The 17,329-nt window shown below is 39.9% G+C and overlaps 1 protein-coding gene across 1 annotated transcript in view; it reads left to right on the top strand.

The window, feature by feature from the left end:
- The window catches only part of LAMA1 (laminin subunit alpha 1), a 160,176-nt gene that overhangs the window by 124,926 nt on the left and 17,921 nt on the right, over nucleotides 1-17,329 (top strand). Inside the window, exons 46-55 of the mRNA XM_029222204.1 lie at nucleotides 113-246; nucleotides 1,074-1,224; nucleotides 1,978-2,102; nucleotides 5,197-5,347; nucleotides 5,996-6,140; nucleotides 6,625-6,766; nucleotides 9,132-9,246; nucleotides 9,442-9,612; nucleotides 12,601-12,752; nucleotides 13,456-13,641. Of these exons, the coding sequence (XP_029078037.1) occupies nucleotides 113-246; nucleotides 1,074-1,224; nucleotides 1,978-2,102; nucleotides 5,197-5,347; nucleotides 5,996-6,140; nucleotides 6,625-6,766; nucleotides 9,132-9,246; nucleotides 9,442-9,612; nucleotides 12,601-12,752; nucleotides 13,456-13,641 (1,472 nt within the window). The remainder of the gene's footprint in view (nucleotides 1-112; nucleotides 247-1,073; nucleotides 1,225-1,977; nucleotides 2,103-5,196; nucleotides 5,348-5,995; nucleotides 6,141-6,624; nucleotides 6,767-9,131; nucleotides 9,247-9,441; nucleotides 9,613-12,600; nucleotides 12,753-13,455; nucleotides 13,642-17,329) is intronic.

The raw sequence follows: 17,329 nt of genomic DNA, 5'->3' as shown, positions 1-17,329 counted from the left end.
AAAAAATTTTAAAGTAGAGAAAATGCTGTAAGAATCATCTTTTAAAGTGTTTTGGTGGTCATGCACACAGTCTGGCGTGTGAACTCATCCCAACTCATGCCCTGCACCCCAGGCTGACTTCCTGGCAGTGGAGATGCGGCGAGGGAAAGTGGCCTTCCTCTGGGATTTGGGCTCCGGGTCCACACGTTTGGAATTTCCAGACTTCCCGGTTGATGACAGCAAATGGCACAGTATCTATGTAACCAGGTAGCAGAGAAAGTTCTTTCTGAGCATCTCGCATCTTATAAGTAATTACATGTTTGTAACATCATATAACTGTCTTCAAAATTTCTGGGAAGTCAGTGAAAGGATACTTGGTTTAGATTAACTATAGAAATAACTTTTTTTCATCATTACAGAAGAAATAAAGTTTGTTAGCAAAACCAACAATCAAAAGAAGAAAAGAGTTAAAAGTTTATGTTGCCTTGAGAATGTTAGGTCCAAGTCTGAGGCAGCCAACCCAGTAAAATGTTTGCGCCCCAGCAGAGGGAAGTAAAGTGCAGCGTGGTGGAGATGCCACGTGGCTGGCAGTAGTACAAGTAGGACAGAAGATGAGGGTACAAGTGGGGGATGTGTTTTCTCAAAATTCAGGCACGAAGCAAAATTCTTCCTTTTAAAGCCCCTCTCCAGAGGCAACTGCTGTTAAGTGGCTGTAGGTATGGCTTTCTTTTCACTTTTCTGTAATATCATAGTTGGTTGGTGATGGTGTGTTATTGGAAATTTCTGATTTTTACTTTGTTATTTGAAAAAATGGGGTAATGATAAAGGCAGTAGACCGTTCCAAATATATTTAGTTCATTATCTGAAACTATTTTAAGCAAGGAGGTAACGTGATGGAATTTATGTTTTAAGAAGAAATACTCCACAAGATTTTGGAGTGCAAACTAGGGGCAGGATGGGCAAGACTGGAAGCAGGGAGACCAGTTGGAGACATGGGCAGAAGCAGGTGGAGGCTGTGTGTGAAACAGATGTGTGTGTATGTGGACCAACTTGCAATTCTGCAGGTGCTCTTTTTGCAACTCTGTGACCCTTAGGTTTGGAAACATTGGTTCGGTGAGTGTAAAGGAAATGAGCGCATCTCAAAAGCCACCACCAAAAACAAGTAAATCCCCTGGAACAGCTAATGTTCTGGATGTAAACAATTCAACACTAATGTTTGTTGGAGGGCTTGGAGGACAGATCAAGGTAATCTGAACATTCATCTGAACAGTGCTGATTGGTTGATTTTACCAGTGTAGAAAATGAGTATGTTTAAATGTTTGAAAATATCCTGGGCAGATGAAGATTTTCCTGCTTCTGTTATTTTGTTTAAGGACAGTTCATCTGCAGAGTTGGGTTGGTTCTGTAAAGGATCATGCTTAATGGATAGCATAATGGAAAAGAAGCCAGTGGTTCATTTTATTATCTGGTTTTTTTCCCCAATAATAAAAGAGGAATCTCAATATACCACATGAATTTCTGTGAACTCCCTTTATCTCTGTTCTGACTCTCGTGGTGGGCTAATACTAACTAGCAGTTAGCAAAGGAGCCCATCGTACATTTTATTACATCAGTTACCCTCTCACCCAATAAAGTTCACTCACCTGGACTTGGTTCAGTGCTCTGAAATGAGAGTAAGGGTCCCAGTTCCCGGCAGGTCCTCACCACTGACCACATTCTCTGGGTCTCTTTCCTCATTAGTTAAAGGGCCTTCTCTCCAGTGACCCTAGTAACTGACATGACCTTTGAGATCTTGTCCTGCTGTGTTCATTCTAGGATTCCAATTCATAATTGGAAGGAAGTTCAGTGATTACAAACTGGTCATTTTCCTGGATGTTGTTTTCTCAAAATTTGGATCTGTTAGATTTGAGCTCCCAAGGAGGAGTTTTGTGCACTTAGAGAATATATTTCTTTTCACCAAATATACTTGGATTATGTTTGTTTGTTTGTTTACATTAGAAGTCTCCTGCTGTGAAGGTTACTTATTTTAAAGGCTGCATGGGAGAGGCCTTCTTGAATGGACAGTCGATTGGCCTATGGAACTATATTGAAAGGGAGGGAAAGTGCCATGGCTGCTTTGGAAGGTAACGTGCCCCATGAGTAACACATAAGATGCTAATATGCACGGTAACACTGTCCCGGGAGAAGGTTAGAGTTGCAGCATTTCCCAAACTCATTTGACCCTGATCTCTTTTTAAAAAGCATTCCAGAGCTGTTTATGTTCCATAGAACATACTTTGCAAGTGCTGAAGTAGACACAAATAGGTGATTTATGTCTACATTTGTAAATGGATTAAAACTGTCTTCATTTTCGATAAGTGCCCCTACCTACTAGCCAAAACCTTTAGCTCAGTGAGTTAATAAACTACTTCTAGCAATGGAATCCATTTGAGCGGGCCAGTAATTAGAATTCATTGCGCTTTTTACCTTTGTGTGTAATTTTCCATTATTAAATCATTAGCATGGTCCATTGATGTCCTTTAGATTTAAAAACTTTTTTTCTTATAATCATTTACCTTTAACTTTGATTTATATTACCAAGTAAGCTAACTGATTTTTTTTATTCTTCTTTGAATATACTTACACTTCTCTAACATGGTGTCAGCATATGTTTATAATTATGAACAATCTCTCAGATCCTTCAAGGATAGTATAAAATAAACCATTGATTCTAACAGTTCACATCTAAATATGGGAAAAAAACTTTCATTTAGTCAACAGGCCTTTATTCTTTTTTTTTTTTTTTTTTTTGCGGTACGCGGGCCTCTCACTGTTGTGGCCTCTCCCGTTGCGGAGCGCAGGCTCAGCGGCCATGGCTCACGGGCACAGCCGCTCTGCGGCATGTGGGATCTTCCCGGACCGGGGCACGAACCCTTGTCCCCTGCATCGGCAGGCGGACTCTCAACCACTGCGCCACCAGGGAAGCCCAGGCCTTTATTCTTGTGTTAGTTTTGAGAGGCTGTTGCAGTAGAGCATTGGCTGCATGGCTGACCTTGACCGGACAGTCATCTGTTTCTGGGCCCTCTGCTCGGTACTGGTGATGGCAACATCGGTCACCCAAGCTTACCTCCTTCAATGTCTTATGGTCTACGTAAAATTAACTAAAATACTTCTTTGTGGTAACATAAAAAAGAGCTCTGCGCTGTAGGGGCGATGGTAGGTGGAGCATCCTGGGCGTGGCGCCCGAGTGATGCCTCCTCACTCACGGGACAGCTGCACGGAGTCTGACAGGTCCCCCATCTCATGGGTGCCAGCTTGGATCAGAGCAGTCTAGTCATTCTTCCAGGGTCACGGGGCTGAGAGCTGGGAGGGAGGGCGTCTGCCCGGTCCTCCTGACCGCAGGGCTCCCCCCGGCCTCCCATAAATGCTGGGTGCTGGAGGAGAGCCAGCCATGAAGTGCTGTGGCAGACCCTTTGTCATTTGTCCCAGCCTCTTACCCAGGCAGGGTCCTGGAGCTGCCTTCCTGAGGCCCAGCTGGGGAAAGGCATATGGGCCTCATGGTTATAGAACGGAAGTCTGACCCACAGCGGACGAGCCCCAGAAATGTGCCGCTGACCCGAGGGATGTGAGCCTTCTCAGGAGAATCGCATTCAGTCATCGTTTCCTTTGCATTCATCCCTTTTGGTGGCCACCTGACTGGGGCAGGCCCTGCTGAAGGAGAGAAGCCAGAAGCAAAGACTCAACCTTCCTGAGAACAGAGAACTCCTAAGCTCTGGGGAGGGAAAGGGCAGACGGATTTCTGGAATTTCGTTTGAAACCTGGCTTTGCATTTTCTTGTGTGTGTTCTTGGGCAAGAACTTAATCTTTGAGGCTCAGCTTTTAATAGGCAAAATGGGACCCCACTAGGACCTCTGAACACAGTACAATTCTCAGAGCTAAACCAGAGTGAACATTTGCTATGTACCAGGCACCGTTTAAAGAACTTTACATGTATTAAATCATGTATAGCTCTTCCAGAGAGGTTCTAGTGTTACCCCTATTTTACAAATGAAGGAAATGAGACACAGAGGGGTTAGGTAACTTCTCTGAGGTTACACAGCTAGTAAGTTAGGGAGCTGGGATTTGAACCCTAGCAATCTGGTTCTAGAGTGTGTGTCCTTAGCTACATGAAACCGGTTGCCAAAAGATAAAGCAATGGGACATGCTTCTAGGAGGCCAGAGTTTTAAGGATTAAATAATTGAGAATTAGGCCACAGTTTGTTTATGCAGAGTACATTTCCTTAAAGTTATACTTCCTTATAAGAGATCTCAAGACAGAAATTTTTAGAAAAAGCAAGACTGTAGAAAGCTATAAATTTGAAGGCTCAGGTTTTACAAAGCACTGCTACATTTTGTTTTGTTAATGGAAACAGTTTCACTGTTGGGTTATTCTGTTCCTGCTTGGAGATGTGACACAGAGTGGTTATTGCACCTTCAACTGGGAAAAATGCAAATTCTTACCCCAAAACACCCTAATCTAATTCCCTCTCGAGCCCTATGACATTCCAGAAAAGTACTTTTTGAACATAAGAATATGTTCTAAGTACTTTGTACCTGAAGAGTGACTCAAGTCAGTTTTTTGAGACGTTGGGAAAACTGGAAAACACTTATCTAAGAAGTGCTGGGGTCCATGGTATATAACTGCTGTAAGCTCATCCTGCAGATTTTTGAGATTCTTTTTTGTCAATGATATTTTTGCAAACTGATCCTTTTGGCACATTGGTACATATTTGTTTTCCACCATTAGTCCAGTTTAGTTGAATTAGTTAAAAATGAGTATAAGGTGATACATGCCAGTAAAAAAATTTATTCTGAAAGTGCTGGAATTAAGAAAGGACATTAAAGGAAACTAGACATTAAGGGACATCAAAGTCACATTAAAGAGAATTAGAACAAATGAAAATCTAGTCACTAAGTAGAACTGTTTATAGCAGTAATCCATCCTTTGAAGGAATTTCTTTTTACTACAGTGAACACTGCCCATGTTAACTTTCATTTCCTTACAAGGCAACTGGGTGCTTGTCTCGCATAATCTCATGGGGAGCATATTTTAAGATATTATGACTTACACTTGTTATCAATTTATGGAAATAAATGCTCTATCACAACTTTTGTGAGGAAGAACTCAGTAAGAGTATCATGTATTCTATTTAACTACCTTCCTAAGAATAGATTGTACTTCACCTTCTCTCCTTGCAGCCCCCAAAATGAAGATGCTTCCTTCCATTTTGATGGGAGTGGGTACTCTGTCGTGGAGAAGATGCTCCGGGCTACTGTGACGCAGATAATTATGCTTTTTAGTACCTTTTCACCTAATGGGCTGCTTCTCTACCTGGCTTCAAATGGCACCGTAAGAGTCTGTGGGGCCCTGCCCCCTACTGTGTATATACAGCTGGATTGCTATGAGGATATTTACGTTTAATGATTGTTTTATGAGCACATGCTAGTATAATATGTACGTATGTATGCCATATCAATCCCCCTTTTTAAATGATTCATCAGTACAAAACTATTGAAGAATGTTTGGAAAATATAGAAGCATATCAAGTAGAAAATAGCTTCCTATCATTATAAATATCAGTTGAACATTTATTATTAAATTTTGAGCTTGAATAAGACGTCTTGTTTTACTCACTCTGACCACCTTATTTGAATTCCATTGCAGGAAGTTCATGTTCTTATTTTTATCTTACGTGCTGCTGATTTTTCTCAAACTTCTAGTTTTATTTTTAGGATTGGCCCAGTTGTCAATCTAAATGAAAAAAATAGAGATTCCACTTCTCTTCCTGCATTGTAGGTTTTGATTACCATGAGTTTATCTGACATATGTCTGTATATTATTCTAGAAAGCCTTTGTGGACACTTTTAATTTTGGACTGTTGGGCCAGATCCTGTTTTCTTAGTTTGACTGTAGGAGGTTTCCGCCATCCCTGACTTGAAGAGAAAGGAAATACTGTGATAATAATGGAGCCTTGGGTAACTGTTTTCTTTATTACAGAAAGACTTTTTATCCATCGACTTGGTCGACGGCAGAGTTAGAGTTACAGTTGACCTGGGTTCTGGGCCTCTTGCTCTTACTACCGACAGACGCTATAATAATGGAACCTGGTACAAAATTGCTTTCCAGCGAAACAGAAAGCAAGGTAAATGCACAGGTAGACGGACGGAATGTCGGTCGCCCTCATAGGAATAGAAATCTTTCCAAAGTCAGCAGTCTTTTTTTACTTTAGCTTTCTAGGTATTCTTAAATGATATTCTAATCAAAAGCCATTGTTTTCTTTGGAATACTAAGCACCAGGATTCACATTTTGCTGGAGGAATATTCTAATTCTCTGTCTGTGGTTTCCAAATGCATTTTGACGTTAAATGCTGAATTGGAATCAAGGATCAAATTGATTCTGTTTTCTTTGACACACATACTGCTACCATTTAGCATGTGTATTCTGGATTTATTGACTTTTGTAAAGAGGGTTTTCATTTGTCTTTTAACAGTTAAGAACATCCCCTGGTCAAATTTGCAGAATGTAAAAGAATATGTCTTTGTAAATGACCTTTGTTATGCGTCTGTGTTTACTTCATTGTAGAAAGTGACTCATTTTCTTGTCTATTCCTCTTGATCTTCTCTAGGACTCCTAGCAGTTATTGATGCGCATAACACCAGCTACAAAGAAACCAAGCAAGGGGAAACTCCAGGAGCATCTTCTGACCTCAATCGTCTAGATAAGGATCCAATTTATGTGGGTGGATTACCTAGGTCAAGAGTTGTAAGGTATGATATCACATTGCAGAATTTTCATGTCCCTAATTACCAACTGCCTTAGTTTCCGTAACAAAGTTCCACAGACTGGGCAGCTTAAACAACAGAAATGTGTTCTCTCACAGTTCTGGAGGCTACAGTTCCAAAATCAGGTGTCAGCAGGACCGCTTCCTTCTGAGGATTGTGAGAAAGAATCTGTTCCATGCTTCTCTCTGAGCTTCTGGTAGCTTCAGGCATTGCTCAGCTTGTAGGTGGCATTCTTTATCTGTGTGGACACGCTGTCTTCCCTCTGTGTGTCTCTCTCAGTGTCCAAATTTCCCCTTTTTATAAAGATACCAGTCATACTGGATTAGGACCTACCGTACTGACCTCACCTTAACTTGATTACAACTGTAAAGACCCTATTTTCAAATAAGGTCACATTCACAGGTACTGGGGGTTAGGATTTCAAAATCTTTTGCTCGGGGTGGGGAAACACCATTTAACCTATAACGTTCTGTTTTGATTAGTATGCCATATAATTGAGAAGTAAAGAAAGCCTTCTGCAATAGAATTTATGATTTTCTATTTATTGCCTACAAAACATCTAAAAATTGTTACTGTGCAATATTTGGAGACCCACTTTCCATCACACGTCACTCTCCTGTCCAGACATTCTAGAGTGGTAGAATCTTTTTGGTGACAAAAAGAAAGGAATCATGCTTTCTGCAGACTTACCTGAATTCCCCTTTTGGTGATTAGAATGAATAATGTATGTGAAAGTTTAAAGACCAGCATCAGCAAGTTGGATTAAAGGTAGCAGAGGAGAGATGCACTGATTCTTGTTCTTGTTTAGCTTTGTGACTTTAATAATTTCATAAACTTTCTGTAGTTTACTGTCCTCAATTTTGTAATTTTGGACTGGGGACAAAGAAAGGTCTAAGTTTCTTTCACACCATTATAAAAAAGGCATATATGGCCAGCAGTCAAGGCAGCCTAGCTTCCAGGGAGTGGAATCACCAAATGTCCAAACCGAGTCACTCAGCCCCGTGGTTTTCAAATGTATATTTGTAGCAGTACCTCATCTTCAAGCCAGGTTCTTATACAGAAGTGCAGCCACTCCAGTTGCTATGGGTTGAGCAGCCCAGAATCCACTTCCTGACACACCCCCTTCTCTGCCAGAAATGTGTGAAAGTTCCAAGGAACATAGTTTACAACCACAGTCACCCACCTTCAGGGTCTTGGAAATAAATGTCCCAAAACTTCAGGGGAGTTGGTCGCTTGTCCCAGGTCTTACCCCTCTGCCAAGGCAGAGCCAGGACTGGAAGCCTCTCCCCTAATCCCTGATTACAGATGTCATTCCTAACATAGTGGCATTGGGGATGTTTCTGAGGTTACAAGCTATGTTGTAATTCATTTGTTCTTTACCTAAATGGTACACAGCGTAGACCCTGGAGAAAAGGACAGAGTCCCTTTACTAGGAAGACATCTCAAATCACAGACTTTCATGATAGATGGGTCTTGGGTATCATTGGGGCCAGTCTCCTCATTTACAATGGAAGAAACTGAGATTCGGAAAGGTTGAAATTTGCCCTAAATCATGTGGTTTCTTAATGGCCGACAGCTCATTGCACAGCACAGAGAAAAAGTGAGATATGACATGTAGCAAGAAGCCATGTTCCTGCACAGTTCTCCTGTCACTAGCTGAGGCTTCAGGGTGTAGCTGGGAGATGTGCAGTAGTCTCCATCATTTGGAAATGTTAGCCTGAGTACATTGAAGCTCACCTCACCCAGCAGAGTGGCAATTTCTGTTAATAAAAATATGGAATTGGCTTAGTATCAAAGAAATAAGCGTTCTGGATAATCCCAGACTTCACCAAATGCAGTTATTTCCTTCAGGAGGAAGTGCATGAATATGTGGTATGGACAAGAGCCGATGCTGTCTCTAACCAAGAGATCCTGGGAAATCACATTGCCCACACTTGCCCCCGTGGGAGGTGAATGTTTGCTCTACACGGAGACTGGATTGAAATCTAAGTGCTATAATTTCCTTATGGCAGTGCACTGTCTCTCTTATAATTAGCCTCTGTTTTAGTGAGTATATCTAAATGGTAATGACTATAATAGTTTCCCTTAAAATATTAAGCATGCTTTTATCTAGGTAGCCATCTAGGTAATCAGCCTCACTAAATTCAATCCCTTTCTTTAGTCCTAAGGAGAGTACATATTTGACCTAAATTCTCACCATCAATAGTCTTGTTAGAGGGAGATCTAGACATTTATGAGAATGACACATGGAAAGAGATCTTTCTTATGTGTAGGTCCATTTTTATTTCTTCTTTCAAAACTGGAGTTATAAAATCCAATTTTGTTGCTGTTCTCTTGCCCTTCCCTACAGGAAAGGTGTCACCAGCAAAAGCTACGTGGGCTGTATCAAAAACCTGGAAATATCTAGATCGACCTTTGATTTACTCAGAAATTCCTACGGAGTGAGAAAAGGCTGTATACTGGAGGTGGGAAGTGTTTTATTAATATTGGGATGAGTTTCTATAAATGCCCACTGATTTACTAACATAATAAGGCAACAGGATCTAAACCAGGGGTGTGAACAGAAAAGAGGTGGTGGGGAAAACGGCAGCAGCCTCCAGGGTGGGAGGTTCAGCATGCGGGTGGGCCTCACGGTGCTTTCTCCTCTCCTTTGTGACCAGCCTGTCCGAAGCGTTAGCTTCTTGAGAGGGGGCTACGTTGAATTGCCACCCAAGTCCTTGTCACCAGATTCGGAATTGTTGGCAACATTTGCCACCAGGAACAGCAGTGGCATCATCCTGGCTGCCCTGGGCCAGCATGGGGAGAAGCAAGGTCACCGGCAGGCCCACAAGGTGAGTGGCTCAAAGGCTCTCAAGCCAGGAGCTCAGGAAGGAAATGACTTCAGGAAACACTGGATGGAAGATGACTTAGTCATAACATGTATTCTACAACATGTGTGCCTGGTTGTTAATGGGTGTGCGTTTTTAATAAGTAAAAGTGATTATTGCTGAATGTCTTTCCCTTACAAATCAGCGGTCTCTTTGTGTTGCATAATCCATCTTCCTTGTCTAGCCATTGAGAAGAAAGATCCTTGCTGTCTACCTAGGATTCTTATAGGATAGGTGATATTTACCTTTCCTCTGCTTGAACTTTATATATTATGTCATTTGAAGAGATTCACAGAATACTAATGTATTAATGAAGTAGAAGCCATGCAGCTACAATTTAGAGTACTGTTCTCTACTGTGCAAGGTATTTTACAGACATTGCTGTATAATTATTACAGCCACACTTCAGGGTGAATGCTGCTTCCTATATTTTGCTGAGGGAGAAATGGATTCAGAGAGCCTGGCTAACCCACACAAGATCACACAGCCGTTATTTCAGAGCCTGACCTGGAACACCAGTCTGTAGATCCCAGATACCTCACAAGACACTGAGTGATGGTCTGACAAGGACAGATTGGTTTATGGGCTCCACCAATCTTTTTTCCTTTTTTTAAGTTGAGATGAAATTTACATAAAATAAAAGTAACCATTTTTAGGTGAAACAGTCAGTGGCACTTAGTGCTTTCATAATGTTGTGAGGCCACTTTCTGTGTCAAGTTCCAAAACATCTTCATCACCCAAAAGAGAGCCTGTGCCTGTTAAGCAGTCACTCCCCATTCACCCCCTCCCCCAACCCTGGCAACCACCAGTCTTCTTTCTGTATCTATGAATGAATGTACCTATTCTGTATATTTCATATGAGTGGACTCGTATGAGTGATATTCTGTCTTTTACTTAGCATGCTTTCGAGGTCCATCCACATTGTAGCATGTATCAGCACGTCCTTCTTTTTCATGGCTGAATGTTATCCCACTGTATACAGAGCATAATTTATTAGTTCATTGATGGATGTTTGGGGTTGTTTCTACCTTTTGACTATTGTGAATAATGCTGCTACGAACATCTGCATACAAGTATTTGTTAGAGTACCTGTTTTCAATTCTTTTGGGTATATACCTATGGGTGGAATTGCTGGGTCATATGGGAATTCTATGTTTAACTTCTTGAGGAACTATCAAACTGTTTTTCTCCACCAATCTTAATAGGACCTCTTGTAAATCAAAATTTGCTACTAAGTCAGCAAAAAGGAACGGTGTCATCCAGTGCTGGCAAGACCTTGTGAAACACTCCCATTCCAGTTCTGCTGGTGGACCTCTCTCAATGTGGCAAAAGAGTGTTAAGAGCTTTAAACATTTTCAAACCTTCAACTCTTTAATCCCACCTTTAGAAATCTTAGAAAAATTTCACAGGCAAAAAAAAAAAAAAAAAAAAAAACAGTTAAATGTTCATTACCTATGGTAATAAAAAGTTAGAAACTACCTACATTTTTTAAAAAGGAATAGGTCCCACAGTGAGATTTCACCTCACACCTCTGAGAATGGCAACCATCAAAAAAGATGAGATGGGCTTCCCTGGTGGCGCAGTGGTTGAGAGTCCGCCTGCCGATGCAGGGGACACGGGTTCGTGCCCCGGTCCGAGAAGATCCCACATGCCACAGAGCGGCTGGGCCCATGAGCCATGGCCGCTGAGCCTGCACGTCCGGAGCCTGTGCTCCGCAACGGGAGAGGCCACAACAGTGAGAGGCCCGCGTACCACAAAAACAAAAAAAAGAAAAGATAAGAGATAACAAGTGCTGGTGAGGATGTGGAAAAAAGGGAACCCTTGTGCACTGCTAGTGGGAATGTATAATATATTGGTACAGCCACTATGGAAAACAGTATGGGGCTTTCTCAAAAAATTAAAAATCACACTCCCATATGATCCAGCAATTCCATTTCTGGGTACGTATTTGAAGGAAATGAGATCCAGCAATTCCACTTCTGGGTATATATTTGAAGGAAACGAAATCACTACCTTGAAGAGATAGCTATATCCTCTTGTTCATTGCAACATTATTTACTGTAGTCAAGACATGGAAACAAACTGAGTGTCTATCAGTAGACGAATGGATAAAGATGTGGTGTGTGTATATGTATACATATATATCAATATCTATCTATTATACAGTGGAATATTATTCAGCCATAAAATAGGAGGAAATCCTACCATTGAAAACAACATGCATGAACCTTGAGGGCATTACGTTAAATGAAACAGGTCAAAGAGAGAAAGACAAATACTGTATGATCTCACTTATATGTGGAATCTTAAAAAAACAAACTCATAGAGACAGAACAGATTAGTGGTTACCAGAGGTAGGGGCAGGAGAGAAGTGGGTGAAGGGAGTCAAAGGTACGAACTTCCAGTTGTAAGATAAGTTCTGGGGATGTGATGTACAGCATGGTGACTATAGCGACAATATCATATTGCATATTTGAAAGTTGCTAAGAGAGTAGATCTTAAAAAGTTCTCACTACAAGAACAAATTTTGTAACTATATGAGGTGATCCTTTACAGTATATTCAAATATCCAATGGTTGTGTTGTATACCTAAGACTAACACAATGGTATATGTCAATTATATCTCAGTAAAATGGGAAAGGAAGAAACAGATCAATGACTTACAATGTAACTGTTTGTTAGTACATAATGTAGCAATAAATAATAAGTATGAAGACTGTAGAAATGGAAATCTTTGATATGGTTAGTGATAATAGCATAATGCAGAATGTAAATTATGTCAGCAGAGGTTAGAAAGCAATATACAAAGTATAAAATAATTGTTAGATGGTGATATTCTTAAGGAACTGCTTCCTTGGTGCCAATACTCCCACATTACCTTCATAAGATGATAATTCTTTAAATCCTATAGTAATGTCTTTTCTTTGGGAATTCTCTGTGTGACCTTCCCAGCCCTTCTTTTCCATCATGCTAATTGAAGGCCACATTGAAGTGCATGTTAATCCTGGGGATGGAACCAGCCTGAGAAGAGCTCTCCTGCATGCTCCCACGGGCACATATGGCGACGGTCAAGAGCATTCCATCTCCTTGATAAGGACCGGGAGGTATTTGCGTCACCTTACGAAGGCTCCCCAGTAGGAGGCCTGTATGCAGTGAAATGATTGGGATAATTAGTATGATGTCATCCAGAGTCCTTTTAATTCCAAAATAATTCTAGAAGCTTGATAGAATACCTCTTTGGAAAACAATTTGATCTGCTTTGTAGTAAGATATTTGCAGAATTTTCATAATTGAACAGCCTTAAACCTGCCCTTTTCTGGGGCCCGGCATAAAGTGTCTTTACACTGGAATAATTCTGTGTCAAATAGTGTTACAGTATTAGTAAATTCTAACAGTGAATGGTAAAATAGCAAATAGTGACATAGTAAATAGTAAAATGTAAACAGTGAAATAGTAAACAGTGTCATATCAACATTTCTATATAATTTCTCTCCAAAACTGTAGACCAAAAGTTTTAAAAAAACACTGCACATTTTGTCACAGGTAAAGAAGTAAAAGATTCTCTCCAAAAAGCAATTGAACTGAATAATATTTAATCACATTCCATTCAGTTTTGGAGAACGTTTACCTGTAAGTTTTAATATTCAAGATTCACTTTTTTATTCACACACATGTTAAATGTCATGTTAAAATGTATCTTCAAGGCACTTTTATAATTCAGTAAAAACTTGCTGGAATTAGATATTAAAATGGACAGTTATGTTTCATTATATTCAAAAACCTTTATTTTCTCCTTTAACCTTTTAGAATTATCACTGTCCAACTGGATGAGACAGCTCCTGTGGAAATGAAGCTGGGCCCATCAGCAGAAAGCAGGACAATAAGTGTGTCCAACCTGTACATAGGTGGTGTTCCAGAGGGCGAGGGGACACCCATGCTGAAGATGAGAAGCTCATTCCATGGCTGTATCCAAAACCTGATCTTTAACATGGAGTAAGTGTGACTGTGCTCTCAGCATGATTTTGCACTTCCTGATCTTTTAATGCCCAGTACTGACACTAACTTACAACGTAATTTTGCTGTTTGAGATGGCCCCAAATTCTACAAGTTCCCGAATAACAAGTGAATCCCGTGTTCTATAAACTCCCCCAAATGGCTTTATTAGACTAGAATGATGGAAAAATCTGGTCATCATGCATGAGAAAAAAACAACCACTAAACATTAGTTCCATAGTACTGTCAACACACAGCAGGGGTCGAATACATTTTGGCATGCTTTTTTCTTTTAATATCTTTATTGGAGTATGATTGCTTTACAATGGTTTGTTTCTGCTTTATAACAAAGTGAATCAGCTATACATATACATATATCCCCATACCTTCACCCTCTTGCATCCCCCTCCCACCCTCCCTATCCCACCCCTCTAGGTGGTCACAAAGCACCGAGCTGATCTCCCTGTGCTATGTGGCTGCTTCCCGCTAGCAATCTGTTTTACATTTGGTAGTGTATATATGTCCATGCCACTCTCTCACTTTGTCACAGCTTACCCTTCCCCCTCCCCATGTCCTCAAGTCCATTCTCTACGTCTGTGTCTTTATTGCTGTCCTGCCCCGAGGTTCTTCAGAACCATTTTTTTTTTTTTAAGATTCCATATTATGTGTTAACATATGATATTTTTCTCTTTCTGACTTACTTCACTCTGTATGACAGACTCTGGGTCCATCCACCTCACTACAAATAGCTCAATTTCGTATATTTTTATGGCTGAGTAATATTCCATTGTATATGTGTGCCATATCTTCTTTATCCATTCATCTGTCAGTGGACACTTAGGTTGCTTCCATGTCCTGGCTATTGTAAATAGAGCTGCAATGAACATTGGGGTACCTGACTCTTTTTGAATTACGGTTTTCTCAGGGTATATGCCCAGTAATGGGATTGCTGGGTCGTATGGTAGCTCTATTTGTAGTTTTTTAAGGAACCTCCATACTGTTCTGCACAGTGGCTTTATCAATTTACATTCCCACCAACAGTGCAAGATGGTTCCCTGTACTCCACACCCTCTCCAGCATTTATTGTTTGTAGATTTTTTGATGATGGCCATTCTGACTGGTGTGAGATGATATCTCATTGTAGTTTTGATTTGCATTTCTCTAATGATTAGTGATGTTGAGCATCCTTTCATGTGTTTGTTGGCAATCTGTATATCTTCTTTGGAAAAATGTCTACTTAGGTCTTCTGCCCATTTTTGGATTGGGTTGTTTTTTTTGATATTGAGCTGCATGTACTGCTTGTAAATTTTGGAGATTAATCCTTTGTCAGTTGCTTCATTTGCAAATATTTTCTCCCATTCTGAGGGTTGTCTTTTGGTCTTGTTTATGGTTTCCTTTGCTGTGCAAAAGCTTTGAAGTTTCATTAGGTCCCATTTGTTTATTTTTGTTTCTATTTCCATTTCTCTAGGAGGTGGGTCAAAAAGGATCTTGCTGTGATTTATGTCATAGAGTGTTCTGCCTGTGTTTTCCTCTAAGAGTTTTATAGTGTCTGGCCTGACATTTAGGTATTTAATTGATTTTGAGCTTATTTTTGTGTATGGTGTTAGGGAGTGTTCTAATTTCATTCTTTTACATGTACCTGTCCAGTTTTCCCAGCACCACTTATTGAAGAGGCTGTCTTTTCTCCATTGTATATTCTTGCCTCCTTTATCAAAAATAAGGTGACCATAGGTACGGGGGTTTATCTCTGGGTTTTCTATCCTTTCTATCCATTGATCTATATATATCTGTTTTTCTGCCAGTACCATACTGTATTGATTACTGTACCTATGTAGTATGGTCTGAAGTCTGGGAGCCTGATTACTCCAGCTCCGTTTTTCTTTCTAAACATTGCTTTGGCTATTCGGGGTCTTTTCCATACAAATTGTGAAATTTTTTGTTCTAGTTTTGTGAAAAATGCCATTGGTAGTTTGATAGGGATTGCATTGAATCTGTAGATTGCTTTGGGTAATAGAGTCATTTTCACAATGTTGATTCTTCCAATCCAAGAACATGGTATATCTCTCCATCTATTTGTATCATCTTTAATTTCTTTCATCAGTGTCTTATAGTTTTCTGCATACAGGTTCTTTTGTCTCCTTAGGTAGGTTTATTCCTAGGTATTTTATTCTTTTTGTTGCAGTGGTAAATGGGAGTGTTTTCTTGATTTCACTTTCAGATTTTTCATCATTAGTGTATAGGAATGCTAGAGATTTCTGTGCATTAGTTTTGTATCCTGGTACTTTAGCAAATTCATTGATTAGCTCTAGTAGTTTTCTGGTAGCATCTTTGGGATTCTCTATGTCACTGCAAACAGTGACAGCTTTACTACTTCTTTTCCAATTGGATTCCTTTTATTTGTTTTTCTTCTCTGATTGCTGTGGCTAAAACTTCCAAAACTATGTTGAATAATAGTGGTGAGAGTGGACATCCTTGTCTTGTTCCCGATCTTAAAGGAAATGCTTTCAGTTTTTCACCATTGAGAACAATGTTGGCTGTGGGTTTGTCATATATGGCCTTTATTATGTTGAGGTAAGTTCCCTCTATGCCTACTTTCTGGAGGGTTTTTATCATAAATCGGTGTTGAATTTTGTCAAAAGCTTTTTCTGCATCTATTGACATGATCATATGGTTTTTCTCCTTCAATTTGTTAATATGGTTTATCACATTGATTTGCGTATATTGAAGAATCCCTGCCTTCCTGGGATAAACCCCACTTGATCATGGTGTATGATCCTTTTAATGTGCCGTTGGATTCTGTTTGCTAGTATTTTGTTGAGGATTTTTGCATCTATGTTCATCAGTGATATTGGCCTGTAGTTTTCTTTTTTTGTGACATCCTTGTCTGGTTTTGGTATCAGGGTGATTGGTGGCCTTGTAGAGTGAGTCTGGGAGTGTTCCTTCCTCTGCTACATTTTGGAAGAGTTTGAGAAGGATAGGTTTTAGCTCTTCTCTAATGTTTGATAGAATTCTTTCGCCTGTGAAAGCCATCTGGTCCTGGGCTTCTGTTTGTTGGAAGATTTTTAATCACAGTCTCAATTTCAGTGCTTGTGTTTGGTCTGTTTATATTTTCTATTTCTTCCTGATTCAGTCTCAGAAGTTTGTGCTTTTCTAAGAATTTGTCCATTTCTTCCAGGTTGTCCATTGTATTGGCATATAGTTGCTTATAGTAATCTCTCATGATATTTTGTATTTCTGCAGTGTCAGTTGTTACTTCTTGTTTCTCATTTCTAATTCTATTGATTTGAGTCTTCTCCCTTTTTTTCTTGATGAATCTCACTAATGCTTTATCAATTTTGTTTATCTTCTCAAAGAACCAGCTTTTAGTTTTATTGATCTTTACTATTGTTTCCTTCATTCCTTTCTCATTTATTTCTGATCTGATCTTTATGATTTCTTTCCTTCTGCTAACTTTGGGGTTTTTTTGTTCTTCTCTAATTGCTTTAGGTGTAAGGTTAGGTTGTTTATTTGAGATGTTTCTTGTTTCTTGAGGTAGGATTGTATTGCTGTATACTTCCCCCTTAGAACTGCTTTTGGGGCATGCCATAGGTTTTGAGTTGTCATGTTTTCACTGTCATTTGTTTCTAGGTATTTTTTGATTTCCTCTTTGATCTCTTCAGTGATCTCTTGGTTATTTAGTAGTGTATTG

The sequence above is a fragment of the Monodon monoceros genome, unplaced genomic scaffold (assembly GCF_005190385.1).
Source record: "Monodon monoceros isolate NGI ecotype Baffin Bay Population unplaced genomic scaffold, NGI_Narwhal_1 Super_Scaffold_1, whole genome shotgun sequence".
NCBI lineage: Eukaryota > Metazoa > Chordata > Mammalia > Artiodactyla > Monodontidae > Monodon > Monodon monoceros.
The sequence above is the reverse complement of the archived record's forward strand: the minus strand, read 5'-3'. Positions and strand labels throughout refer to the sequence as shown.